Raw genomic sequence first — 27994 nt, 5'->3', positions numbered from 1 at the left:
CACACACGGAACGAGGAGCCGGCTCCAGGTGATCATCATAACAGCGGGCCCCGCACAGGAGGCTCAGCACCCGGGAGCCACGAGCAGGGCAGCGGAGACAGGCGGGGAGAGGATGCACGGGCCACCAGCCCTTGCCAGGTGAGGCGGCCAGTCCAGTGGCTCCCCGTGCAGACAGGGGATGCTGGCTTTTTAGAAAGTGAAGGCTATTGGGAGGCAGCTTTGCGTCTCCACACAAACCACACATTGGGAGCCGGAGGGAGCCCGGCTCCGGAGGCGGCCGGCTCCCACCTGCAGGTGCTTAGGGCTCAGGCCGCCGCTTTCCTCTCCCAGCTGCCGTGTGTCTGCTGCTCCCGTGAAGTGGAACAGTAAACAGCTAACTGGGCCGGCAGGGGACGGGACTTGGAGGCGCGGCTGGGGCTCCGCGTCGGTGATTGCGCCCACAGGGAAGGCACAGCGTCTGGGTCCGGATCCCGCACTCCCTGCGGCTGCCGGCCGGTCGGTCGCCCGGCCCCAGGGAGTGGGGAGTGAGGACGTCCTGTCTGCTTGCAGGTTCTGGCCTGGCCTGCTCGTCGCGCTGGGGGCCCTCTGCCCTGGCTGCTCGCCATGTGGCATTTCAACACACATAGAAATCGGTAAGTCAATGCCCGGTCGTGGCGCTCAGGGCCCCACCTCTGGCGGGAAGGCTGAGAGGGTCGGAGTCCACCCCGCGTGGGGACTGGCCCCTGGGAGCAGAGGGGCGGCGACCAGGACGGGGGTTGCCAGATGCGGGACTGTCGGGGGGGGGGGCTCAGCAGGGGGAAAGGAAGCTGGAGGGGCCGGGGACGTCTGTGGGGCGGGGGGGAGGGCCCAGCCGGACACCAGACGCAGAACAACAGAGGGAGGGGGCGTGAGGGGTGGGCTGGGGGAGTGAGGAGTCTAATGTTTTCCAAGTACATGGGAAGGGCCACTGTGGCCGTGGGAGTGGGTCCCCCGGGTCAGGTGGCTTTACAGGTGGCTGGCTTCGGGGAAGACAAGGAAACAGAGGCGTTTGCACGGTCCCTGGCATTTGAAGTGCCTGGGGTGACACCACCGTTGGGGCGAGCTGGGCACGCCTGGCCAGGGCCCGGGGGCAAGGGGCGCTGAGATGCGGCTCCCACGTGGCGTGCACTAGGCAGGTGTCTTCACTCACGAGAAACGTGAGTCACTTGTAAGGTCATTAGATACGGTTCCATTCGCCGCAGTTCTCACGTTAATTTCAGCTGGACCTGAGTCTTCGGGATAAAAACAGCAACAGTGCACAGCTGTGCCACCTCCAGGAGGGACACAGCAGAACCGGACGCAAAGAAAACACGAGTGTCCGTGCGGCATCGGCCTTGGCGCTGAGCCTGCCCGCGGGAACCGGCCGGGCGCCACGTCCTGTGGTCTTGAGGGGACACGAGTCCAGCCCTTTATTTTACAGGCGAGGACGCTGGTCCCGTTCGCTGTCCTTTAAACGCTCGTTGCGGCCAGGGCGCCAGGAGACAAGGGAATCACAGCATTTCTAACCCCAGCCCCGCCATTGAGCGCACGGTGACTCAGTTTCTCGATTCCTCTCTGTAAACGAGGGCAGTTGAAATTGCTAAAACTATGTAAGTGCTCCAGAGAGGAACCAATGTAAATAGGAGTTTTCAAGTTTTTAATTCTTAAAGTTTAGGCGTTAACAAGACAGATGAAATCCAAAAGTTTCATAAAATCAAATAATGGCTTGCCTTTCTTCAGTAGCTGCTGAACAAAGGTCCCAATAGATTACTACATACTAAAAACATGTAAAACAGGTTAATAGATTAGATATAAATGTTTGTGTGAACGTAATTGAAGGCAACTTCTAACATTTTCAAATACAAAGAAACTAAAGCTCCACTTATTCCCGAAGTTATATGTGGTTTCAAACACCTCGGTTCCCGCGTCGGCGGCCTACGCAGGGCCTGGGGGGTCAGCGCGTGGACTCGCCCTCCTCTCGGGTCGGGGTCCGCAAATCAATGCGCACGGCGTCCGTGGGCGGGGCACGCGTCTCTCGGGGTGTTCCCGCCTCCAGCGGGGGCTGTCGGTGGTGGTGGTATTGGGCTAAAAAACTGGATGTGACTCCCCGTAGAAATAAGGTGCCACCTTTGAACGCCCTTTCCCATGGACCGTTCTCTCCTGGTGCTTCTGAGAAGGCAGGTGGGGTGGGCGGGCGGCCCTGCGCCTTCTCCGTCCCCCCACGCAGTCTGGTGATGACGGCGCACTTGAGGGTCTCGGGCTCATGTTTGCTACTTGGGTTCCTCTCTGCGGGGCCGGGCTGCTGAGGGCGACGGCCCTGTGGCGGGGTCGTGACAGACGCTTGTGCTCACTGAGCTCCTTCCGCGTGTCCGCCGCGGTGCTGTCACGGTGTGTGTTTCTGTGCCTCTCCCCACGACGCGGAAGGTGGGCCTTGTTAATTCTCCAGAGGAGCGAGCGAGGCCTAACGTGGTCCAGCTGCCCACGGTCAGAGCATCGGGAGCTTTAAGTCTTCGTGCAAACTTGATGTATGGTTATGACACTTGTATTAACATATTGCATAAATGTACGACTCTTATAATTATGGCTGATGAAGATTACAGGTGCGTACGAACTTAATTGTCACTTCCCACTTCTGTGACAAAGCCATAAAATTGTGTTTTCCTTTTAAAATGATGCCTGGGAAGCGCTGTTCGGGGTTTACAGCTGAGCCTAATTGAGCACGTGTTTATTTCTCAGGCCACAGAGCCCTCGAACTCCTCCACTTTCAGGACGGCAGCATCAACTACAAAGAGGTATCGTGGGACTCTTCTGCCCTGGGCCTTAGCTTTCTGTCAGAGGGCCTAACAGATACTCAAACAGTTCACCTCAGAACCATTTTTCTTTCTCTACAAACCATAAAGCTTTGGGTTAGAGGGGGTATGTCCCCGGCGGTGCTACCTGAACTCTTTATGGAGACCATTTCAGGAATATTGCTGCAATGCTGTGATGCTGGATCTCATCGTTGGAAAAGCATGTGGGAGAGAAGGTTAGGAAGGGTGCGTCCTTCCGTGCTGTAAAGCGCGGTCGCACCGGAGCTCAGTCACACATTCCCCTCTTCTCGGCCGTGTGCTGCGTGCCAGTTGTGTCACGGCGGAGGGGGCAGTGGCCGCCGGGGGCCGCGGGAGGCGCGCCTTCCCGCCCCTCCTGCCGGTCGGGGCCGACGCCAGGGCTCGCCTTTCCCACCCCGGGTTGGCTGAGCCATCTGGCCCGCCCCGCTGTTCTAGTTCTGTGGCCAAACGATACTTTGGACAAGGACGACACCTAAATTCTCATGTTGGATGAGGGAGGTTAACGTTCGTTCCCTCTCCCTGCGGAATTGGCTCGCACAGTGACCAGCAGGTCTGGCCGGTGCAGGGCGGAGAGCTGGGGGGCATCATGACCAAAACCGCTGCCGCTGTCAGCTGTGACGTCCCCGCTCGGCAGCGTCACTGCCCTCCAGCAAAAGGTGGCATTTGTTTTCATTGTCGTCTCTGAGGCCGACAGAGCGTGGGCAGAAGAGAGAGAGAAGCAAGGGTCGCGGATTCACGGCGCGGAGCGCTCCGCGCCGACTGCGCCCCGCGGTTCCCTTGCGGGGGGGCTCCCGCTCATCTCACTGGTGTGCCCCTTATGAGACGGCCGGGCCTGCCCCTCTGCATGGTCCGGCCCACGTCGTCCCCGGCCAGTGCCGTGGGCCCTGGGCACCCACCCGTCCCCTTCCGAGTTATGGAGGCAGTTCAGGTGACTCTGCCTTTTAGAACGTTGTCACCCACACCCTTTCCAAAGATGGGTGATTTTTAAAAAAAAATGTGTGGGAGTCCTTATGGATTCTTCTCACTCCAAAGCCTGCTCTTTGGTGACTTCTGGCTCGTGGGTACCGTCGGGAGGTGCTGTGGGGGAGTGGCCAGAAGGGCTGGCCGGCCACACAGCGGCCCCCGCAGGCTGGCCGTGCTCGGCCGCCTCTGCGCATTCCAGGTCTGAGTTTGGTCAGCTCTGGGGTTTTCTTTCGTTAAAACATCCAGAGGTGCCTGGTCTGCTGTAGAGACTTTGACTCTCACTGATCAGATTAATACGGGAACAGCATGTACGGCTGAGGAACTGGTTTGTCAATGTGCAGGGGCTGGAAGGGCCGAGCGGACCTCCCATGTGTGGCCACCATCACCCCGGGAGTCGCTCTCTGTCCGAAGGACCAGTGGAATGTGCGTTGGCGAGGGAGCGAGAACCTGTGCTCACCTGGCTGGTTCGCTCCCCGCCTGCTCCGCCCTCCCCACCCAGCGAACAGGTTGTGGCTGATTCCAAACCAATAACTCGACGTGAGGGAAGTTCTCAGAGAACCGATGCTGACATTTGGCTTTCTATACTTCCAGGCGCTTTTCTGCATTTATGAGCACTTTTTTCTTTTCCAAAAAGAGATTATACTCTACACGCTTTTTTGTAACTTGTTTTTCGTTTTCTATATTAGAAATATCTTTCCATGTCAATAAAGAGCTTCCGAATAGTTTTAAACAATGACCTATTTTCCTGTTACCTGAAATGTACCATAATTTATTCAACCAATTCCCTATTTTATTTTTTTGACCAATTTAAAACGGATAGTTGGAATCGACACTCCTGGGAAGCCCTTTGTGCAGGTCCCCAGGTGCTGACGGCTTGTCCCAGCCGCCTTTGGGTCCTCTCGCTGTGCATCCATCTTCCCAGAGCCGCTGGCGAGGGCCGTGGTCCGGGCTGTCCTTTACCACGCTGTCGTGCACGCGTTCTGAAAACAAGGGCGTGGCTGCGACCACTCAGTTCAGGACTTCGGAGCTGCAGGCAGACCGGCCGCAGCCCCGCCCCACGGTCTCACGACCCTCGTGGCTCCAGGGCCTGGGTCTGGGTCTGGTTTGTTGTTTCGGTAGTTCGTGCCCTCTGACCTCCTCTAACCTGGGACAGTCCCTCCCTCGGGCCCACCTGTCTTTAGTGACCTTGACATTTTGGAAAAGTATGGGCCAATAACTCTATACAACTTAATTTTGGTTTCGCCTGGTGGTTTGTTGGGTTAGATTCTGCTGCAGGCATTTTTGGTAGAAATGTGGCAAAACATGGAAGTGAGATATGGGGAGGGACCGGGGCCAGCTGGGGCCGTTTCTGGTGCTGATTGTTATCTCAGCCGTCACATTTTGTCTAGCGCTTCGGCTCAGGCCTCCTCGCAGCCCCCGCCCCCGCCCCCGCCCGCTGCGGCCGCCTGCAGCAGGCGAGCCTGCCCAGAGGCTCATCGGGCCCTCGGGTGTCAGAGGCTCACAGGCCGCACCTGCCTGCCGGCTGCTCATTCTTTTTGGGACCCCCTGGCTCCTGGTGTGACCGGAACCTGGGGGTTAGGCTCTGAGGCTCTGGGTCTTTCTTAAACCTTCCGATTCAGATGGCTTCTCATGGCACGACTTCAGCAAGGGAACGGGTGGGGGACACGCCCACTAACTGCCAACTGGGGTAGAAGTCAGGGCCCCCTTTCCCCCCACCCCTGGCCACAGAGGGCAGCGATCAGCCTCTGCTGAGGTCAGGGCGCAGGCGGCCTCCCCTGACCCCAGCGGGGACAGCCGCCACGCCCATGCCCTGGGAAGACGCCCTCAGGGCCTCGGTGCGAACCAGGGGCAGCTGGGGAGCAGGACGCAGCGGTGCAGGCCGGGCCCCCCTTTGGCTGCATCGCCTCCGGCGGGGGCGCCGGCGCCTCCTGGGGGCCCCGGGAGGAGGACGTCCCACCCCGCCTGCCTTCGCGCCTCAGCAGGTGGCGGGGCGGGGGGCGGGGGGGAGGGCTGTGTGTTCAGGAGGAAAGGACCGGAGGCCGCACGCTGCAGGCGCCGTGCAGGGTTACACGGGAATTTCACTCTTACTCCCACCGCCCGCCCCCGCTGTCCCGCCTCCCGCCCGGAAGGTGCCACGTCCCCCTCACCTCTGTGTCTCCTGCTCCCCAGCTGCTGCTCGAGCACCGGGACGCGTACCAGGCCGGAACCGTGTTCCCGGACGCCTTCTACCCCAGCATCTGCGAGAGAGGTGAGCTGCGGCAGGATCGCTCGGCCGGAGACAAGCGGTTGCGTTTCCTGTGGCCGGGCGTCCACAGCTCGGTCCCCGCGTGGCCGTGGCCGTGGCCGTGCAACAAGCACCTGCTGCTCCCGCGCAGACGCACGCCTCGCCGCGGGCGGCAGGAGCGGGAGCACCCGGGAAGCGAGCGGAGGCCTCCGCCGTTGCTTCTGAGTTGCCCGGGAGCCGCTGACCTTGGAAGCGTCTGTCAGCTGGTGACCTGCAGAGTCGCTTCCACGCCTGCAGCGCTGCCTCGGCGGAGCTGGGTGGTGTCCGCGTGGGTGCAGGCCGCTTTGTCCCACGTCACGCCAAGCCCCAGTCAGATCATGCGTGGTGTCCGTCACGGCCCCCGCAGGGCACAGGAGGTCACACAAACAGGGTCCCGTCAGGGTTGTGACACGAGCCGTGGGCTCCACAGGGGCGGACGGGGCGGTCGGCAACGGCAGGACGGTGCCGGGGAGGCCCCTGGGAGAAGGACCCCTGAGGGGTGGGGCCTTCGGTCACGGTCACCACCCCCCGCCCCAGGCCCCAGTGGCAGGAGCTGGGAGAGTTGGTCCCCAGCCTCTCGGCCCCTCCTCTTCCGTCCAGAGGCTGGCGAACCCGGCGATGGGAGCCGGGGCACAGACAGCCCCGGGAGCGGGTCGCCTGGGAGGCCCAGCACAGGGCAGACGGGGCAGGGAGTGGGCCTGGGGCACGAACGAGAGACCCGGCCCGCCGGATCGCCGTGCGAGCATTTGCGGGGTCTGGGGGCCACCAGCCTTCCTCCCGTGTCCACCGGTCGGGGGGCTTCAGGACCGGCGGGCGCTCAGGCCCCTCGCCCGGCCGCCGGGGCCCTGCCGGGGCTCTCACTTGCAGGGGCTTTGCGGTTCCCCTGTCAGCCTGTGAGCTGCCGTCCCCCGTCCCTGCGCCCGTGCTCCCCGGCCCGGCCGTCCCCCGGCTGCGTGGGGGACGCTGCTGTCTCCTGACACTGCCGCATCCCTTGATACCGCGCCTCGCAAAGCAAAGAAGGATTTTGGTCATTTAAACCTAAGAGCTATTACTTAATAAAATGCCGATTAGATACGGGCAGACAGGAAAGGTTCTGAGCAGAGGGGAAGGAAGATCATCCAGCGTTTTCCTTTTTTATATAAACACACGCCCTCCCACCTGCTGTAAAGACGGGGCCAGCACGGGACAGACGGACCCACAGGCAGTCAGAAAGAAGCGTAAAATATACCACAATTATAAGCAATTCAAATGCAGAGTTCTCTTAGATTTTTATGGATTTTTTCCAGATCTTACCTCTGCCTCATCTACTTCAACAGGAGTTTCATTTTTCTTTGATGATTCACTCTTATTGTATCTTTCCAAAGCACTTTCTTAGATACTTAGTTGCCAAGAAATCAACTTTGTTTCTGTACTCATATTTCCTCGGTTCACCCAATACTGAATAAAATTGTATAATTACAATGACAAGGACCAGGGTCTTCAGCAGCGCAGAGCGGCCCAGCTGCCCCGCCGCCAGGGAGCAGGGCGCTGGGGTGAGGCCCCCTGCCAGTTAGGGAAGGTGCGTCCCGAGGGCTCTGCCCGGATCCCGGGTGAGTACCGGGTTCCGCACGCCGGACTGGGAGCGTTCTCGCTAGGAAAACCGGGTGAGTGTGGAGGATCTGATTCAGAATCTCCTCCTCAAGGAATCCTGAGCGTGGCTTCTCCCCTCAGGGCGATTCCACGAGGTGTCCGAGCGTACCCACTGGACCCCCTTCCTCAACGCCAGCGTTCACTACATCCGGGAGAACTACCCCCGTCCCTGGGAGAAGGTAGGCCGGCCCTCGCGTCCTGGAAACCCAAGTCCTCTCGCAGCTGCGCCACCTCCCCTGGAAGCCGCCCCGGCGAGGTCCCTCGCCACCGGGCCTTCTGCGCCGGACACAGCCCATGGGGCCGCAGGCGGCTCATCAGCGCTGGAAGCAGTTCCTTCCAAAGGCTGGGGGTGCCACCTGGTCATTTTGCCCCGATACTAAGTAATCTGAAAGCACTTCCCAAACATGCTGCCTAGTCCTGTGGTTTTTGGAACTAGACACTGACTCTTTGTTAAGGGTCAATAACGGAGAGGAGTTCAGGTTTGTTACGACGTCTTACAGGGTTGCTGTGGCATAACCAGAGCGCCAGACTGTGGTTTGCTTGCTTGGCAGGACACAGAGAAGCTGGTCGCCTTCCTGTTTGGAGTCACGTCTCACATGGTGGCAGACGTCAGCTGGCACAGCCTGGGCATCGAGCAGGGGTTCCTGAGGACCATGGCAGCCGTGAGTACCCGCCAAACCCGAGATCGCAAAGCGACCCTTCCCAAGGAAAGGGAAGCTTCAGGTTGTTCCATGTCACGTGGAAATAAGACTTCCCGCCTACAGTGTATTTGCTAGGTTTCCACCTTCCGTCCTCGCTTCTTGGGGACACTTGTCCACGGGAGCAGAGTGACTGATGTGCACGGAAAATCGCCACGGGTGTGCTGTGTCCCTTGTCACAAACACTATTTGAGAAATTTTGTGACTTATTCAAGCGGCGTATCTTAATAAGGATAGGAGTATCTGCTACTTGGCTCTGTTTAAAAGTAATAGTTCCACGTGCTTGGGACTTTGTTTTTCTTTTTAATTTCCTCTATGAAAATGCCATACCCCCCAGGGGACATTGTCATCTAACGGGTGACGTGGCTCCTGGGGTCCCGTGCTCGCGCGTCCGTGCTGGCGCGGCTCTGCGAGGAGCGTAACCGTGGGCTGGGGGGCGGGGGCGGGGGCGGCGTGGGAGCCTGACCGGACGTGCGCGCGCGGCGCCTGTTCTGTTGCCAGGCGCTAAGCGCATGGCTCAGCTGCCAGCATCGTTGCTGGTAACAGATAAAATACGGGAAGCTCGACATCCCTCTGAGTGTCGAGCCGTGCGCTGTGCAGCCGCCGCAGCCCGGCTCTGGGGGGTGGGAGCCCGGCCACCCTCGCAGCACTCAGAGGCCTCTTCCCTCCTCAGATCGACTTCCACGGCTCCTACTCCGACGCGCACTCGGCCGGGGACTTCGGTACGGTTTATTTGCATTTGCCAAACTTTCTTTTGTGGGGCTTGTGTTTTATGTGTGATGAAGTCACTGCTGTACTTATCTGTGTGTGTTTTATCCTGCCTTGCTGGTAGCACATACTGCCTGCTACTTCAGGGGGGCTGCTCGCCTCGAGTGCGGGCATCTAACGGAGCTGTCCTTCCAAAAAGCTGTGCATATGGCGTTTCTTGTATTTGTTAAAAAAAAAAAAAAAAATCACATTATTGATTTGTGTTGTAACTTTGGAGACACTTTACTCTCACTTATGTTTTTAAAGATTTTATTTTTAGAGCGAGGGGAAGGGAGGGAGAAAGAGGGAGAGAATTATCAATGTGTGGTTGCCTCTCACGCGCCCCCTACTGGGGACCTGGCCCGCAACCCAGGCCTGTGCCCTGACTGGGAATCGAACCAGCGACCCTTTGGTTCACAGGCTGGTGCTCAATCCACGGAGCCACACCAGCCGGGAGATACTTTACTTTTATATCAGATAAACTTATGACCTAGTGTCTACTAATACACTAGCTTTAAATTGATAAATGTCATCTTTTTTTCTGTAGTACATTACCCTTAAATATGTGCACAAGGTGGTGAGTGGCGTTTCCCTGAAAGAATGCTTGTGGTCCATCTTAAAGCGGAAAATTTTGGTTACGTGGGTGACTTTTTTTTGTCCTTAATTCATGCTTCACTAGCGAAGATTTTAAAAGATCAGTTTTCTTAAAGACATGCTTGTCCCTAAAACAGGGCACAGAAGCCCGTAGCGATGTCAGGAACAAAGTTGACGCTGCGCAAACTTGGGTTGAAGGAGGCCCGCTCCACACGGTCCCTGACCCGCCCCTGTCATTGCTCTTGTCCCCGCAGGCGGCGACGTGCTGAGCCAGTTCGAGTTTAACTTCAATTACCTCTCGCGGCACTGGTAAGAGCGGCGTGCGTCCGGGCCGGGCCGCGAGCGCCATGTGGCCTTCGGGCCTTGACCCCTTCTCTCCTAGAACGTGGAGCTTACAACGTCCTGGGGTCTTCTGCTTGTAAATCTTGAAAAATGAAACTGCAGATTAGAATAGTGTAAGTAAATTCTTTAAAAAAATGCGTGAATTATAGCAGACGTGGAAAAGAATGTGTATTTGTAGATAAAAGATAGGAAGAGGGCATGGGGCCGCCGCCCGGTTGAAGCCCCAGGTTGTCCTGTGTCTGAGGAGCCACAGGCCAGGTGGCCGCACTGTTTTCAGTCAGGCCCATGGAACAATTACAGAGAGAAATTTGTTTTAAAAAACCTCCCGATGATGTGGACTTTTTTTCATTTCTCCTTGTAATTCTGTCATTTTGCTACATACGAGCTTGAAGGTATGTTGTTAGGAACATTCAGGTTTCAAAACTGCGTCTCTTCGGGCAAACCGAGCCCTCCTACCGCTGCGGCGACCTCACCGCTAACAACGCTCGTGGGCCCCTCGCCAGCCTCTCCGGGAGTTCTATGGTGGCTGCTCCGCGGTTGCCTGGTGTTGTGTTTGTTTTCTTTGAATGTTGGCTAAGCTATCAGCGGTCCCGTGGTCTGTCCCCGAGGCTGGGGCCAGGCGGCAGCGGCGCCTGCAGGGCCCAAGGAAGGGACAGCTCTGGGCGAGGCCGGCGCCCACGCCTGCCCCGGTCCGCTGCCTGTGAATAGGGAGGCCCGGGGCCAACGAGTCACTCTCAGGCACCCGAGGCCGACTGACCTTGGGTGTCCCAGGGAAGACGCGGGGACAGCAGCGGCCTGAGGGGGCCGTCCGCGCTGGACCCCTCGTCGCTTCCAATGGCGCGTGGCCGGCCGGTCCCGCTGCGGTCCTGTGCCGCGGCGCCGTCCCTGGAGGCCGGGTGGTGGCTGATCCTGCGGAGGGGCCGGCCTTGGCCCCTTCCGACCTGGGGCCACGTCAGGTTCCACTCGGCCTTGGCAGTCTCCCTGGGGCCCGGGCGGCCCCCGCCTTGCCGGGCGAGCGCAGGCGGTCTCTCGCGGCCGTGCCCGTGTGTGGGCCCCTTCCTGGCCCGCACTCACGCGGGAGGGGCAGGTTCAGAGGCGGCCTCCGGACCGCCCGGCGGGTGCCTCCCCGCCCGCCCTGCGGCCCTCGAATTGCTGCTGGGTCCCGGGTGTGGCGGCCGCTGGCCCTCCCCCTCGCCTCCCTCAGAGTTTCCAGGTTCGCTTCGTTTGGGTCTGTGGAAATTTTTCACTTTCTTGCCAGCAGGGCGATTCACGCAGAAAAGCGTGTGTTATTTTGTCCAGCCTTTAGCTGTTTTCATTGGAAGGACCGCCCTGTGCTCTGGCGAAAATAAAACCTGGACCTCGGCCGGGCTGTGCTGAAACTGGCTCTGCTGGGGGGACGGCCGGTCCCAGGCCTGCGGGATGGAGGCGAAAGGCGCCTCCGGGCAGGTCTGTGGTGGCCGTGAGGCGCGGCCCTCCCCCCACGGAAGTGGCGCGTGTCTGCGCTCGAGACAGCCCGGCCGGGAGCCCTTTCGCCGCCCGTCCCCGTGCGAGGCCATTTTGGGCGTCTTTACAGTCATCGGTCTGGAGGCTAACGCAGCTGGAGGGAACGGAAATGCTGCCCATCGCTCCCCAGAGGACACCTCTGCGGTGTCCGCGCCCCGGGGCTGCTTGGGGCGGCCCCCCCCACCCCGCATCCTCTCTGCGGGGGCCGTCGCAGGGCAGACGCAGATCTCCGGGGACGCCGTGGGCGAGGCTCCGGCCCCCGCTGAGCGTGGGGTGACTGGCCGCCACGCCCCGCAACGCGCCCCTGGCCTGCTGCCCCCCTCAGGTACGTGCCCGTCGAAGACCTCCTGGGGATCTACAAGGAGCTCTACGGCCAGGCGTCCATCAGCAGGGAGGCCATCGTGGACTGCTCCTACCTCCAGTTCCTGGAGATGTGAGTGCGGCCAAGGGCGTGCAGCCGCTTGTCGGGGCGCCCTGGCGGCCCGGGGTCCGGGAGGGGGCGGGCCCCATGGAGCTCGCGGCTTCGGGCGGCGCCGGGAGCGGGGTGCACGTGGGGGAGCTGGTCCTCGTCCTTTGCTTCGTTCTCTGTGGAAACCACAACTCACGGCCCGCACTGTCGTTGTGTTGCAGGTACGGCGAGGTGCTGGCTGTTTCCAAGGTACGGGCGTTGGCCCTCGGAGCCTGCGCGGGACGGGCATCGGCCTCCCGGGAGAAGCCCTGAGGCCTTTGCGTGTCTGCTTTCCTTGTCTCCGCCGCAGCTGTACCCCACTTACTCCAGGAAGTCCCCGTTTCTGGTGGAGCAGTTCCAAGAATACTTCCTTGGCGGGCTGGACGACATGGCCTACTGGTCCACCAACGTCTACCGCCTGACCAGCTACATGCTGGAGAACGGGACCGGGTCAGTGGCTGCTGCGCCCTCTCCCGACTGCGGTCGCCCCGCACCCCCGCCCCCAGCGGCACTGCCGGGCTTCTCTGCTGAGCAGTGGGGGCGGCAGCGTGTGAAGTGCTTGTCCTGCCCTCGTGCGAAGGAGCCAGAGCTCGGCTCGCCCCCTGGGGTTAGGCTTGCTGGCGTCCCTGGTCCCTCGAGTGTTAGGGGTCGAGAGGCAGAGGTCGCAGAGCCTGTGGTCTCGAGCAGCAGCTCGGCGCCCACCCCTCCCCCTCCTGCCTGCCTCTCCGGGCTTGAGGGTCGCCGAGGGAGCGTCGCCCGGCCCCGCCGTCCACAGGGCAGTAGCCAGCGCGCGGGAGAGCACAGGCTTCTGCTGGGACTTGGCAGGTAGCCCAGGTGGGGCAGCTGGTCACCCGCCAGCCCCTTTCTTGCCCTTCCCAGCATGCCCTGGGTGAGCGCGAGCCAGAGACTCAGCCAGCAGGAGACCTCCCGCTCTCACAGAGCCTGCGCCCCATGGGCGGGGGGGGGGGGGGGGGGGCGGGTGCACGGTTCCAGGTGGCGCGGAGTTTGCAGCCCCTCCTGTGCGGCCGACCTGCGCTGGCGGCCGTGTGGGCCTGGCCAGGGCACGGCGAGGGCAGCCCTGGAGGCGGGGAGGGCCAGGCAGGCAACGTGAGCTGTGACCGTGGCAGCGGGGGTCCGCGGTGACGGGGCGGGGGGGGGCCGGGGGGGCGCCCCAGCGGCTGTTCCCAGAAGGAGCTGGCAGGGTCGGGGTTCGCGCGTCGCAGTGGCCTGCGCTGGTGCAGCTCTGGAAGGCCACGCCCTAAAGACGCTCCTTTGCCCTTAAACACGGTGAGGATTCAAGCCACGTCACCCCTGAGCGTGTTCTGTGGGGATTCGAAACGAAGTCCCCTGGCACGACAAACGCGGCGTGGGCCCCGCGAGTGCTCGGTGACTCTCGTCCGGGCAGGACAGACAGTCCATGACCAGTGTCATTTTTAAGAGTGAAAGAAACTTCAGGTAAAATCTCGAGGCCCTGGGTTTTCAGGTGCACACAAGTGGTGGGGGATGCGTTTTGGGGTTCGAGGGAGTGGCCCGTGACGCGCCTTCTGCCACGGCTGAGCCCCCCAGGCTCTGGGTGTGTCCTCAGTGAGCGGGGCCGCGGGGGAAGGGGGCACCGTGAGCACGGCCTCGGGCTCCGGCTCCGGCGTCGCTGCGAGAGGGGCTTCAGGTGACGTGGGAGGGTTTCCAGGGTGCGTGGCCCCGGGAGGGCGGTGCCCTGCGCTACCTGTCCTGTGAAGCCCCCCAGTGTGACGGCCCCCCAGTGTGACGGCCCCCAAACGGGAGCGCGGTTCTGCTGGTTGCTTTTGGTTCGATGGTCCAAATGCTCAGGAGACTCGTGGCCAGACCTTGTTTTTTTACTTAGGAGTAAATGAGTGAGAAGGAACAGGTGTCTGCCTCTGGGCCCTCGTCCTGACCTCATCAAGGCAGAAAATCTCATAAACTGCTTGCATTTTACTGCACACGCAAATATCCAGCAGAATTTGTGGACCTCTATGGGGAGGTTGGAGAAGGATGCAGACAGACACACACCTGTGTGACACACAGGAAGCACGGCCGTGTCGCACGTCACAGGCGCTGGGAATAGGTCGCCTTCCAGAGCCGACCGGCGTTGCTGGAAGGACACGGTTTCCTGAGGAGGCAGTGAGCCGGCGGCGCTCGGGCTCCGGCCAGACCTCGCTCACCCCGGAGCCCCTGCCGGGTCCCGCTGGGCCGTGAGGGCGGAGGACGGGATGGGGGACAGCCGCCCCTCGGCCGTTCAGGACGCGTTTGCCGCAGGCGCCGCCCCTCCTCCTGCCCAGCCCCTGGCCCTGCTCGCCCGCCCCTGCCAGGCTCCTCCAGTCCCAGGCCCCGCACCCGAGTCCGAGGCGGCTCCGCCGTGCGGGCAGGGACGGGGCAGCTCAGCCCGGGCGACCGTGGTGCGGGGCCGCCCGTGTCCCCGCAAGACCCCTCAGTCGGCTCGGCCGCCCCATCTGGAGATCGGGCAGAAACGCCTGACTCGGGTAACTGTGTCCCCAGGGACTGCCACCTGCCCGAGAACCCGCTGTTCATCGCCTGCGGCGGCCAGCAGGGCAGGACGCAGAGGTGAGTGCTCTCAGGAAGGGCCGCAAAGTCGGGAGCCCCCCCGGAGGGGGCCCGGTGGACGGGAGAAGGTGATTGCGGACGGACGGACGGACGGACAGACAGACAGCAGCTCAGACGCCACAGCCGGGTGACTGAGCAGGTCGCTGAAAGCTGGGGTGGGCACGGGTCGCGCAGGAGAGCCGGGTACTCGGTCGTGAGCGCATGGGTAAGCCGTCCCCGGCAGTCGACGGTGTCCTTGCTGTCACCCTAACTGTCCTCACTCGTGACCTTGACCCAGATTTGACACTGAAGAGAGCCAGGGAGGCCGGGCCTGCGGCAGCCAGCGCCCCTGGCATGTGCTGGGACCGGTGCCTCGCCAGGCTCGGGCGCCGGCGTCCTAACAGTGTCGGTGTCCTTGGGGACACGTGGTTGGTACAGGCCGGGGGAATGATGGCAGCGAGAGGAGGAGAGCAGACGGGGCGACTGGAGCCGCGTGGCCCCCGAGGGCAGAGCCCAGCGCACGGCGGCCGCACCGAGGCCGGGCGGGGTTCGCGGACCGGGAGGGTCCTGGTCGAGGCTTGGCGTGCTCGTGGGGAACAAGGCGGGGCGCCGCTCCTGGCCGCCCTGGCTGAGGGGGCCCCAAACCCTCTGTGTGACGGGACCAGTGCCGGGTGCTCTGGCAATGGCCACGCGTGTCCTTACCCAGACATGGGGGGTCTGGCGACGTGTGTCAGGCCAAGAGAGTCCAGGGCACAGGAGCCGGTGCTCAGCAGACGGCCTTGCCGGCGTGGCTCTGGGGCACAGCCTGGCCCTTCGAGGAGGCTGAAGGCGGCAGGGGCGGCTCGGCAAGGCCCCGCGGTTCTGTGGGCTTGGGGTCGGCTGGGGTCGGCTGTGTGCCTCCACACCGGGCTCACGACTGCCCGCCCGCGTCCAGCCCGCGTCCAGCCCGGGCCTCACAGGGGCCCTTCGGGGTTTCCGCCGCCGGCTCCCACTTCGGTCGTTCCAGGGTCTGTCCAGCTCCTCGAGGCATCTGGCTGTGGGCCGGTTGAAATGCACACACGTGAAAGTGTTCTTTACCGGAGAGTCCTGGCCCGTGGATGCCGATCAGCCCGCGCCCACGTGTCAGTGCCCCGGCAGCTGTAGACCGAGGTCTTGACCGTGTGTGAAATCCTGAGACACCTTGGCTTTCTTCCCTAATCTGGAAGGAGTCCAGACCTCTTCTGCTAGACCTTTGCGGCTGTAAGAGACACTTTGTAAGAAGGTTTTGTGGAATCTTCCAGGAAGGTTTTTCTAAAATGTTGTTCCTTTGTGTTGCTGTTCCTTCAACTTTCAGGAGTTAAGACTCTTTGGACTTTTCCCATGTGACGAACTGGATGTCAGTCTTCAACTCAGTTCTTTGTCTTAACGATTCTGTTTTTCTCTCCAGTAACTCAAAAGCACAAAAAAATGACTTCCATAGAAATCTGACTGCGTCCCTGACTAAGGAGAGCAGGAAAAATATAAAGCACACCAAGCGAGGGGTGGTCTTCAGTGTGGACTCCTGGACCTCGGTAAGAAGCTCCCGCTTTCCACAGAGAAGGGGCCCCCGGGGCTCCCTGTGGTCCCCGGCTCTGAGGCGTCTGGCGCTGTGGTCGTTCTCGGAGTGCCCGGGCGCGCGCGCCGGGCCAGCGGACCCTCGGCCTCCACACCGGTCTGTGGAGCGTCCTGAGAAGTGAGTCCGGACCTGGGGCCTTGGGCAGGCCCGGTGGAGCCCTAGGTGACCCTGGGCCAGTCCTGGTTTGTCCCTCCTGGGAAGTGCGCCGGCAGCATGGCAGGCTCCCTTGCAGCGCGCCCTGCCGAGGGACGCTCGGTGTGCCTGACAGCCATGCGCGAGGCCGTCTGTAGGTGACAGACTGTCCGGGGGGACGACAGGAAAGGGAAATAGTCTCTGACCCTCAGACGGCTTCCGTCTACCAGGGCTGGTAAATACAGAAGTGACCATACGGGACTGGGCGGGGGGGCGCTACTTGGCCTCTAAGATGAACACTGCATCCTGCTGTCTGAGGCGGCTTCATGGAGGAGGTGGCCTTTGAGGTAGGCCGTGAATGGTAGGTAGCTTTTCCTCAGCGAGCGTGGATTTCCGGCAGTGGGTGGGGAAAGTTTCAGGATTTCGGGAACCGGAGTGGTCTCGCTCGCCTGGAGCACAGGGTACCCTGGGATGGCGGGAAGGTGCGGAGGCGGCGGGAAGGTGCGGAGGCGGCGGGAAGGTGCGGAGGCGGCGGACAGGAACGGCGCCAGGCGCGCCCCCCGCTGGGAGAAGGCGGCAGGCAGTCGGGGCGCAGCGCCTGCGCCTCACTCAGCTGCCAGGAGCCACGCCTCCCCAGCCGGTCCTTGGTTTAAGGCTCCAACGGCCCCGCCCTAACATCCGTGACCTGCCACGCCGCGCTTGCGTGTTGCAGTGGGCTCTGCGCATCACGTAGCCAGTCCCCGACCCGACCCGACCCGACCCGGGGCCGCCGTCGAAGCACATGCCCTGTGGTCTCGCCGTGTTTCGGGTCTTCCCCCTTTGCTGACAGGGAAGTTGTGGGAGGGAAAGGACCATGTCTTCCTGAGGCCCATGGGGGGCCTGGAGACAGCCTCCCAGTGAACCGGGGCCAGAGTCGGGCTGAGCGGCTCCCGTCCGGGGGCGTGGCGTGGAGATACAGGTGCGCCCGCACCCCTGCACTGTCGCTGCGCCGCCCTGGCTCTGAGCCGGCGGCTCGGGGCTGCCGGGCTCCCATGGGCCTCGGGTCACCCCTGGGTGGGCGCAGAGCTGTGTCCCCTGAGCTTGGGTGGCCCCAGTCCTCCACCACTCCAGCCTCCATCTGCGTCTCTGCAGTGACCACGTGAAGAACAGTTCAGCATTGCAAGGTGGGGAGCTTGCCCCCCAAATTCTATCACATAAAAGGATATGTGTATGCAAATGCAATTACAGTTCCGGATGGAACGTACTGGTCTTTTGAGACACCGTTAGTCTGTAAAACATGGTTTTGTTGGCTTCCCTCCTGCAAACCGGGGCAGACCGTCCTGACTCAGGGATCGGGGTCAAGTCACGCAAACCCCTCGCCGCTGGCCCAACGCCAGGGCTGTAACGGCCCTCGCTCAGCGCCCGTAGGGGCTGCGGTCACTCCTCACTCCCTGTCCCGGGCGATCTCACGTGGTGACAGGCGCTGACAGCATCGTCTTTAGCGCCTGGGGAAACGCATTTCCTGAGCACGTCTGTCCAGGGCGTGGGCGGGGCCGGGGCGCGGCTGGCGGGCAGGTGGCTGGAGGGTGGCGTCCTCACCCGCCCGTCGGGCCTCTGCTCCAGGACTCCCTGTCCTTCGTGTACAAGACTTTGGAGAGGAACCTGCGGACCATCTTCACAGGCAGCTCCCAGCGGCCCCCGAAACACGTGTCCAGCCCCCTGGCGTCTTACTTCCTGTCACGTCCCTACGCGAGGCTTGGCTGGTAGGTGCGAGTCTAGTTCACTGTGCCATTTGACAGATGCCGTGCGTGGCACCTGTTTTCCAGTCCATGGAACCGTTCCCTTGGTTCAGTTACTGCCCAGATACCACCACCTCCTGCACATCCGTCAAGGTGCGCGGGACTCCAGGACAGCCCCGGCCCTGGAGGCGTTACGCCGTGACGGCAAGTGTCCGTGTCCTGAGGGGCACGGGTTGCCGGCGTGGGGGGACGATGCCGTCAGAGGGAGAAAGGCAGGCAGCGGGGTGGCGCTTGGGACAGCGGAGCCTCCCCGGGCGCAGCGAGCGCACCACGGCGGCCGCGCAGAGGGCGCGAGGGGCTCGCCGACTACGAACACCCACGGAGCCCAAGGACCTGATAGGGACAGCTTTCTGCAGGGTTTGAAATGCCTCCTTTAAATGGCACCTGTTATGTCAAGTGACATTGCATTTCCTTTTGGGGTCCCTCCCGTGTCTGCCCCGGGAGTGGCTGGTGATGCTGGCTCTTTTTGCGGACAGTGGTGGCCTTCTGGAAAGTTCCAAAAGAAGTGCCTGGGCATTTCTTGGCAAAGTGGTGCCTTCCCGCTGGGCTGGGCTGGCGGCCACCGTGGGGGTGGGGGCGGCCCCTTCCCGGCATTGCTGGCCCCTGTCCCGCCTCCAGGACGCAGGGAGCGGCAGGGTCCCTGTGCGGCAGGCGAACTAGGACGCGGCTGACTGGCTCCTGGTGTTTCCAGGCCAACAGAGGCATTCTGGTCAGAGCCTTGTTTACGAAGGCCGAATGTGGGACAGCGTCTGCCCCGGCTCTGGGCAGCCTTTCAGTGGGGCTGGACGTAAAGGGCCGCTCCCCACAGCTAGTCTCCCATCAGGACGGACCGGCCAGAGCCGAGCCGCCCAGGACGCAGCCGGGGCCGTGGCAGGATGTGCTGCCGGGGGCGGGGGTGCGGTGAGGCCTTGGCTTGTCTAGCGTTGTGGTCTGTCGGTCGGTCAGTCGGCGGTTTTCCCTTGGCAGGCAGGGCTGGATCACGCGCATGGCATAACCTCAGACATGACCGCTCCCAGCGGCCGGGCCGGGCGGGGAACCCGTGAGCGGGGCTCGTGCGCCGGACCCGAGACAGGAGGACGAGGCCGCCTCACTGGGGACGCTGCAGCGGGTCCTCTTTTTCCCTGCAGGGCCATGACCTCGGCCGACCTCAACCAGGACGGGCATGGCGACCTGGTGGTGGGCGCCCCGGGCTACAGCCGCCCTGGCCACGTCCATGTGGGGCGCGTGTACCTCATCTACGGCAACGACCTGGGCCTGCCCCCCCTCGACCTGGACCTGGACAAGGAGGCCCACGGCGTCCTGGAGGGCGCCCAGGTCAGTCGCCGCGGCCTGCCTCTCCAGTGGGCGCCCCGGGGCGAGGCGTGACAGCAAGGACAGCGAGAGGGACAGCCGGGGAACGCCGTGCGGCGCTTCCCACGAAAGGCGCGTGCACATCGCTGCTGTCGTGCGACCGCCGAGGCCCAGGCTGCCACCTTCCGAACACACGCGACTCAGAAGTGCTTTGAGTGGCCAGCGAGGCTGTGGTTTCTTGGTAATAGGAAACCACCTTCTGTTTTTTTTATGCAACTGTCTTATTTTGTAAGAGCTTTAGTAGTAGCTCAGAGGAGTTGAAGCGGCGCGTCCCCCGCCCACTCCTCGCGGGGTTTAGATACTCGTCAGAACGGAAGCCGGCGCTGGCCGGTCGCCGCCAGCCACCCTCGGACTCTCTGCGGGACCCGTTGCTTTGAGGGTCGGTCACACCACAGACTTCTCAGGAGACAGTACAGGCGTCCGCCCGGGGTGGTGTGGCCGCTCTGGGGAGCGCCAGGAGCCCAGAGGGCTCCCCGGGGACGTCCGCGGGGCCTGCCGGCTCGGCGTGGGGGAAGCATGGGTGCAGCAGCCGCGTGTCGTGGGTGCACTCCGTGTGGGACGCCACCCTTCCGCTCCCAGGCCCCCGGTGACAGCGGCCTAGGCCCGTCCCCTCCCAGGAGCCCGGCGGTGCTGCCTGAGCTGCGGCTCAGCCCCGGGGTGACTGTGTCTCTGCAGCCCGCAGGCCGCTTCGGCTCGGCCTTGGCCGTGCTGGACTTCAACAAGGACGGCGCGCTCGACCTGGCCGTGGGCGCCCCCTCGGTGGGCTCGGAGCAGCTCAGCTACAAAGTAAGGCGGGGAGGAAGGGGGGCGGCGGGCGGGAAAAGCCCCAGGGCGGCCGTGCTGGACGGGGCCTCCGCAGGCAGCGGGCAGGGGCCCGGCCACAGCTGGGGTCGGGGACCTCAGGCCCTGCTTTGGGTCCCTGCCACGGCCTCGGTTGCCTGGTGGCAGCTGCCCCCGCCTCCCTGGCCTCAGGCCGGCCTCGCGGTGCCCCGTGCCCAGCACGTACGCCGCCCGCCCGCCCCGGGAGATGAATGGCGTGGAGGTGACGAGCTCCAGGGAGTCGCAGCTCCCTGTCACCTCAGCAGCGGGCACTCGGGGAGCTGTCCTGCGGGGCACAGACCTGGGCCCGCCTCACTCTCCGTCTCAACCCATGAACGTGCCAGCTCCCGACCCGTCAGGAGTGACGGCACGTCTCGTCCGGGCGCCATCGTGTGACTCGGGGTGGGGCCCTTGGCCGTCCTCACACCTGGGCTCGCACCTGTCGCAGCCGCTTCCTGTTGCGGAGTCCAGATGGCCCTCTGCCAGCTTTTCGGGAGGGCGGGGTCATGTCACTGCTCCTGATGGGAAGCAGGTGCACGGGGCGGAGACAGGGATAGGTCTTGGCCCCCCCATGTGGCCCCGCCTGTGGCCCCGCCTGTGGCCCCCACGCGGAGGCTTCTATCCAAGGCGCGAGGGGTGGAGCCAGAGCCTGAGGCGGTTGAGGGGGCCGTGGGGGCCGTCGGGGGAGGCAAGGCCTCCCCAGAGCTCCAGCGCAGGACCCTTGGGGCGGCGCCGGTGGATGCACCTCTGCCTCGGGGCCGGGGCCTCATGGTGCAGACACAGAAGCGCGGAACGAGCCGCTGCCACCCAGCGTCCAGGCACCGGGCTTGTCAGCCTGCGCGGCTGCCCGAGGGCGTCTCGTTCGGGGCGCACCAGCCTCGCGGCCTCCGGGTTTGTCCCCGCCCAGGGCGCCGTGTACGTCTACTTCGGCTCCAGAGAGGGAAGAATGTCGCCGTCCCCCAACGTCACCATCTCTTGCCAGGTACGTTGTCCCCCAGCCAGGCGCCGGCACCGGGACTCGGCCCGGCTGCTCCAGGCGAGCACACGTGGTCTCTGTTTCCCCAGGCCACGTACTGCAACCTGGGCTGGACGCTGCTGGCCGCCGACCTGAATGGGGATGGCGAGCCCGACCTGGTGGCGGGCTCGCCCTTCGCGCCGGGCGGAGGGAAGCAGAGGGGCATGGTGGCTGCCTTTTACTCCAGCCCTGGCCGCAGAGACGGAGGTAGAGTTTGCTGGGGCCGCGGCCTCCCGGCTCTGGTTGCTGGGACGTCTGCGTCTCCTCTCTTCCTGGTGTCCCTCCGCCCAGATTTCCTGGCAGCCTCCCACCCCTACAGGTGTCCTCAGGTGACAGGGTGAGATTAGAGTCAGTTTGGGGAGCGGCCCCGGCTTCTGGGTCCAGGCCCTTCTCTGTCTCCCACCGGCAGTGCAGGGACCCCAGCACCCGGGACGCATTCAGCGCCCAAGACAGGCCTCTCGGCAGCACCCCGCACCCCAGAAGCGAGCCCTAGAGACCCCTTACGGGACCTGTGAGGCCCCGGGAAGGGTGGGGAGGGGCCGGCTGAGCGGTCGCCCGTCCTGTGCAGGAAGCCTGGCTGCGGAGGCGGCCGACTGGCTGGTGAGGGGCGAGGAGGACTTCGCCTGGCTGGGCTACGCCCTGCACGGCGTCCGCGTGGACAACAGAACGCTGCTCCTGGCGGGGAGCCCCACCTGGAGGAACGCCAGCCGGTGAGCTGGGCGCAGCGGCTGGGAGCCCTTACTGCCCTGCGAGGGGGCCTGAGGCTCCGGGGCGGGGTGCCTGTCGCCCCGGGAGCTTAAAACCGAGCCAGCAGGTGTGTGTGTGCTGGGGCGGCTACAGGGAGGGCCACAGACACGCTCCCAGGGTCCGGGAGGCTGGGAGTCCAGGGTCACGGTGTCTGCGGGCCTGGCTTCTTTGGAGGCCTCGCTCCCTGGCTGCCGACAGCGCCTCCTCCCCGTGACCTCCCTGCCCGTCCCGGGGGGTCTCCCCTTCTGATGGGGATGCCAGAAGGGGATCCCTGTGCTTGCCGTTGGCGGGGGCAGGATGGCGGGCCTGGGCCCTGGGCTCCCTCCGAAAGGCCCCCAGCCCACGCCGTGGTCCGGTGAGGACACGGGTCGGGGCAAGGCGGCTGGCTCCTGACCCCGGGCCCACCAGCACCCTGTGTGCTGCGTTCCAGCCCCAGCTTCCTGTCCCGCACGCACGGCAAGACGCAGGCCCTCGGACGGGTGTACGGCTACTTCCCGCCGCGCTGCCAGAGCTGGTTCACCATTTCCGGGGACAAGGTGGGGCACTCCCCTCCCCCTCCCGCCCCACCAGGACAGGGGCACCACGGGGAGCCGACGTTTTCCAAGCTGCGCTTTGGTTTACTGTGTCTCACAGGCCATGGGGAAGCTGGGCACCTCCTTGTCAAGCGGCCGCATGATGGTGAACGGGACCCGGAAGCCGGTGCTGCTGGTCGGGGTCCCAACGCACGGTAGGTCCTGCCATCGCCCGGGGGGCAGGTCATGGGCCTGGGGCCAGACAGACCTGGGTCTGCCCGTCTCCTTTTCTCACGAACGGTCAGCCGCGCGGCCTTGGGGAAGACTCTTGACCTCCCCGAGGGTTAGTGTCCCCACCTGCCCGTGCAGAGGGCGAGCCCCCCGCGGCTGCGGGAGGGCGGCTGCTGGGTCACATCACCTCTCCTGGCCGGGGCGGGCGTCTCCGCCACTCTCACGCCTTGGCGCCCGGAGCGCTGTGGGCCGGGGCCGAGGGGGAGTCTGCCACCTCCTGGTGGGGGTGGGGACAGAGCGCTCTGGGTGCTGCTGTTGTCACCCAGGAGCTCAGGTTGCTAAGGGACACATGAGGGGAAGGGAATGAGGGTCTCTCCTGGGTCACCTGCTCTGGACACGTGGGGCTCTGCCCGGCAGCGCTGTGGGCGGCTGGGGCCGGGGCAGGTGGTTTACGTTAGGTGGAAGCGCCCAGCGCCGAGGTGGACAGCAGCCCCTCGCCCCCACCCTCCCCACCTGCTGTCCTGCCGCCTGCTGTCCTGCTGCCTGCGCTGGCCCTGCCGGGGGCTCTGCTGTGTCTGGTGCACCACGGGCCACGAGACAGAGGGTGTGCGGTGCCCTGGGAGCAGTGAAATTGGCCCCCCGTTCACCCCCAGCCCTGACGGACGCCGACGTTGGTGCTGGTGGCAGGGAGCCCTGCAGAGCCCGCCGGCCTGGTCCTGCCGCTGTGGAGCCGCAGCTCAATGCAGGGGACACACGAGGGGACTTGGGGTGGCACACGGCAGGCGGGGGACGGGTGGGAGCGGCCGGCTCCCTGGAGGAGGGGACACCGGAGCCACATGCCGCAGGAGGTGCTGGGGGTTGGCTGGCCGGGCCGTGTGCTGGGGCAGAGCGCACAGCGCGCCCCCAGGCCTGGAGCTGAGGGGAGGCACGGGCAGTGGTGGGCCTTCGCCACGGGCGGGAAGCGGCAGTGCCCCCGAGCAAGGCTAGAGCTGCAAGGAGCCCAGATTCCACCCAGAGGGCGGCAGGGCAGGGCAGGGACACGGCCAGTTCGGGCCGTAGGGAGGGAGGTCGTGTGGCAGATGTCCTGGAGGGTCAGGCAGGAGGGCGGGCGGCTGTCTGGGGGTGTCACCGAGCTGACCGTGCTGGTCTCAGGGCCCGAGCTGCCACAGCCCCGTAACAGCCGCCCTGACTGGCGCTGCGGCCCTGTGATTGCGGGGCCCGCGTCCCCCAGGGGACAGAAGCCCGGAGCAGGAGCAGGAAGCTGCCAGCGCTTTATGTGCTGTCGTCACGTGTGCACGCGGTGACCCTGACGTGTGCGGCCCATTTTAGACGACGTGTCCAAGATGGCCTTCCTGACCATGACCTTGCACCAAGGGGGAGCCACGCAGATGTACGAGCTGACCCCCGAAGGGCAGCCGTCCCTGCTCAGCACCTTCAGCGGAGACCGCCGCTTCTCCCGCTTCGGGGGCGTGCTGCACCTCAGCGACCTGGACGGCGACGGCATAGGTAGGGAGGGAGGGGCCGTGCCTCTGGGCCCTGGGCCCAGGCTGGGTCGGCGAGGCTCTGCCCTGGCAGCCGACCCCTGTGGCCCACGGCCTGGAGGTGGAGTCAGGAGGGCCCAGCGCCGGGGGTGGGGGACCGGAGCCAGCTGTCCTTCTCGGGGGTGACTGGTGACAGCAGAGCCGCCGCGCCGGCTGTGGACAGCTGGTCAGACGGGAGCCGAGGCCTTGACTGTCGGGGCGGGCCTTGGGCTGACTCACGGGAGGCAGGCAGGAGGGCCAGCAGGAGGCGGGAAGGGGCCGGGAGCAGGCTGACACCCCCCGCCGGTCTCGGTCTCGCGCGCAGACGAAGTCATCGTGGCGGCCCCCCTGAGGATAGCAGACATGACCTCTGGGCTGATCGGGGGCGAGGACGGCCGCGTTTACGTCTACAACGGCAGAAACACCGTCTTTGGCGATGTGACGGGCAAATGCAAATCCTGGATGTCCCCGTGTCCAGAGGAGAAGGTAGCGCTCCCATCCACGCCACTGTGTCTCACTGCCCAGCGACGGCTGCGTGCTGCTGCCGTGGTAGAGCGCTCCTGCCGTGGGGCTCGCCGCTTGTACGGGAACCGGGTCCTGGGGTCCGGATGCAGGCCCCGGGCTGCGTGTCAGAGGCCCAGCCGCAGCGTCGGCCCCGGGGTCACGGTCGCCCTCGGCACGCCTGCCGCTGCCCGGCTGCGAGCCCACGGCAGCTGCGTCCGCTCCCACTCGAGTCCTGTTTCACCATGTCTTTTCCTGGACCTAAAACGCTGGGCTGTTATTTTCAAATTTGAAAATTCATTTTTAATTTAAAAAGTGAAGGAAACTTTATTGTAAAAATCTGAGAAAACACAACGGTATGAAGAAAATTAAAAATCAATGACCTAGAATCCCGAAACCACATCACAGCTACCAAGCAGGTGTGAGTCCCCTTTACAGCCGAGAAGCTGGGGATGCGGGCGGAGTTGCCCCATCACCTGCTGGGAAACAGCAGAGCCGGGGCTCGAGGGGGCCAGCGCACTCCTGGCCGCACCTGGCGCGGGTGTCAGCAGTAGCTCGCACTGCTGGCGGTTCCGTGCACGACTTCGCAGCGTGTTTTTTTGACCTGCCCCCCTGCTGGAGCCCTTCCCTGCGCCCTGCGCTCACCAGCCACGGAGTGTTTTTTCTGTAGAGGAACTGCAGTTCATTCAACCAGTGTCATGGAGTGATAGTCACGTGTAAACATGTTTGCACATGTTTTTCGGAGCTAAAGCCCTGTAAGTGGAATTTCTAGTGTCAAAAGATGCACACATTTTTACGGCTTGTGCAGAAACGTAGTAATGGAGCATACGGGTGTAGCGCTGGTAAAAACCCCATGTGAACTGTAGTGACACAGTCTGTCTTTCTCCCCATTTTTTTTCAGGCCCAACATGTACTGATTTCTCCAGAAGTAAGTACCTCCCCGAGGAGGAGAAACTGCCCAGAAGGCCCTCTCCTCTTATTTCAAGCTCATGAAATGTTACAGGGTGTCTTCCTGGCGCCCTGGTAACCCCACGCTGTCCCGCAGGCAAGCTCGAGGTTCGGGAGCTCCGTGGTCACCGTCCAGTCGAAGGACAAGGTGGGTCCCGGGCTGTGCTGCTGACACCTCTCTGCTCTAGGGCTGGGACTTAGGACGTTCTCATTTTGTTTGTTTTTTTAAAGATTTTTTTTTAAAGATATTATTTTCAGAGGGGGGTGGGAGGGAGAAGGGGAGAGAAACATCAGTGTGTGGTTGCCTTTCGCATGCCCCCTACTGGGGACCTGGCCCGCAACCCAGGCCTGTGCCCTGATTGGAGAGCAAACCTGCAACCCTTTGGTTTGCAGGCCGGTGCGCAGTCCACTCAGCCACACCAGCCAGGGCCATTTTGTTCCTACTTCTGATTTTCTTTTTTACTTGAGAAATAGAGGAACATGCACTGCAACACCTCATGCAGGGCCACGGCTCTGGGAGCAGCTGCGTGGACCCTGCAGCTGTGCTCTGGGCGGCAGGGTGGGCACACGTGGCCGAGGCTGGCTCCTCTGGCTGCCGTTTCCGTCCAGCCTGTGAGCAAAACCGGGCACTACACATGTGAATGGCCAGAAAGCAGGGACTCGCTGTTCTGTCCACGGGTCTCCCTGGGACCTGGGCCGTCAAGCTGCTCCTGAGACTTCCCTGAGCCCCGAGCGTCTGCGTCGAGCACCCTGGCTGGCACCGTGGGGTCAGGTGCTGTGTGAACTGGAGGCAGACGGATGCACACGTCCTGCCTCCACTTCCCTGGCTGCCCTCTCAGCTGCCCCTCCCACACACGCACCCACTCAGGCAATCACACAGCTCGGGATTTGCTGCGGAGGATTTGGCTGCCCGCCGTGTTTTCGTGGTATTTCGTCAGCCCGCACTCCCGCAGGCATCTCCTCAGCTGCCTCCCGCTCCGCACTGTCCCCGGCGGCGCCACTGTGAGCATCCTTGAGTCTGCAGCTCCATGTGACTGTGCACACGTCCCTGCAGGCGCACACTTGGAAAGCTAATGTTAGTAGATGCAGGCGGCCAAAGGGCCCCACCGGGACCCTGCCGAGCCGGTGCCCACGTGCTCGTTTGGGGAGAGGAAGAGGCACAGAACCGAACCCGCGTCTGTGCTGCTGAGGCCATTCTGCCTGTGGGAAGTGAAAGAAAACGCCCTGGGCGCCAGGCCACTAGGGCTGGCGGCGACCTCTAAGAACTGAGCTGAGCCTGCCTCCTGGCGGCCAACTCTGCATGGCCGTGGCTTGGCCCCAGTGACAGGCGGGTCGCCCAGTAACAAAAAATCCAACGTTAACTACAGCGATGGATAGTTTTTGTGAGGATTTTCAAAAGGTCTGTTCCTAGGATGACTATGTCCTCAGCTTGGCTTCCATTTAAAATTTTACTCGTTTTCCAAGAACTAGACAGTGTCAAGAATCCACGCTTCATACACACTCCCCCACGTCCACCCCGACCTCCCCAGCTGAGGAGGGCGCACACCACCGCAGTCCCTGCTGGTCCCGGCAGTCCCCGTCCTGGGCCTGGGGACACGGAGGCGCTCTGGCGGCCGGAGCCCCCAGAATGGGCGTGACTCAGCCCTGCCTGGCTCGGCTGGAACCGGGGCCGACCCTCGGGGAGCAGTGGGGCGCCCCGGCTGGGGCTGGGCAGGCCGAGCGTGAGGAGCAGGGTCACCCTGGGCCCGGGATGGGCAGGGCGGCGCGGTCCCTGCTCCTGGAGCTTCGAGTCGGTCGCGCCCGCCCCTTCCTCGTGTTTCTGTCCACAGGGAGACAGTCTGATGACTGACGTGTGCTGTGTCTCCACAGAACCAAGTCGTCGTGGCCGCTGGAAGGAGCTCCTTGGGCGCCCGGCTCTCCGGGGCGCTGCACGTCTACAGCCTCCGCTCAGACTGAAGCTCCGCCCCGCGGCCCCTGTGGCTGAGGCGCGTCCGGGGGGTGCTCTCTCGGACAAAGGAGCCCATGCCCTGAGCCTCGGCAGACCCAGGAGGCGGCGAGGCTCCCTGGGCCGCCGACACGGGCCGCCGCGGCGCACGCGCACCGTCACTCACGCCCACAGCCGCCCTCCCCGCTCCCTGCGCAGCTCCCCTGCCTGCTCGCCGCGTCGGCCTGCTGCCCCTCTGGCTCCTTCAGGAAACCTCCACACTGTTCCTCCGAACAACATCCTTCGAAGTCGGTGACCCGTTCCCGTCAGGGGAACAGGATACAGGGAGATT

General features: G+C 63.5%; 1 protein-coding gene across 1 annotated transcript; it reads left to right on the top strand.

The window, feature by feature from the left end:
* GPLD1 (glycosylphosphatidylinositol specific phospholipase D1) lies at positions 1 to 27799 on the top strand. Its single transcript, XM_054565026.1, has 26 exons — positions 1 to 138; positions 550 to 632; positions 2734 to 2789; positions 5958 to 6036; positions 7762 to 7859; positions 8232 to 8342; positions 9052 to 9100; positions 9974 to 10028; positions 11890 to 11997; positions 12195 to 12222; positions 12323 to 12462; positions 14527 to 14592; positions 15998 to 16121; positions 17900 to 18039; positions 19203 to 19389; positions 20101 to 20211; positions 21152 to 21226; positions 21310 to 21466; positions 21828 to 21969; positions 22437 to 22542; positions 22640 to 22733; positions 24079 to 24255; positions 24595 to 24755; positions 25672 to 25698; positions 25816 to 25866; positions 27588 to 27799. The coding sequence occupies exons 1-26, from the start codon at positions 113 to 115 to the stop codon at positions 27672 to 27674; spliced, it is 2538 nt and encodes an 845-aa protein (XP_054421001.1). The 5' UTR covers positions 1 to 112; the 3' UTR covers positions 27675 to 27799.
* Positions 27800 to 27994: the final 195 nt, after the last annotated feature.

This window comes from Pteronotus mesoamericanus, unplaced genomic scaffold, assembly GCF_021234165.1.
Source record: "Pteronotus mesoamericanus isolate MK-2021 breed Mesoamerican mustached bat unplaced genomic scaffold, CSHL_Meso_final scaffold_99, whole genome shotgun sequence".
In the NCBI taxonomy this organism is placed as follows: Eukaryota; Metazoa; Chordata; class Mammalia; order Chiroptera; family Mormoopidae; genus Pteronotus; species Pteronotus mesoamericanus.
The sequence above is the reverse complement of the archived record's forward strand: the minus strand, read 5'-3'. Positions and strand labels throughout refer to the sequence as shown.

What these genes read in the sequence shown, in the direction of transcription:
- GPLD1 (XM_054565026.1), top strand. Translation starts at nt 113, where the DNA reads ATGCACGGGCCACCAGCCCTTGCCAG. An exon ending in CCCTGGCCGCAGAGACGGAG is followed by an intron (nt 21,467 to 21,827) that starts GTAGAGTTTGCT and finishes CGTCCTGTGCAG; the next exon opens with GAAGCCTGGCTGCGGAGGCG. An exon ending in ATGTACTGATTTCTCCAGAA is followed by an intron (nt 25,699 to 25,815) that starts GTAAGTACCTCC and finishes GCTGTCCCGCAG; the next exon opens with GCAAGCTCGAGGTTCGGGAG.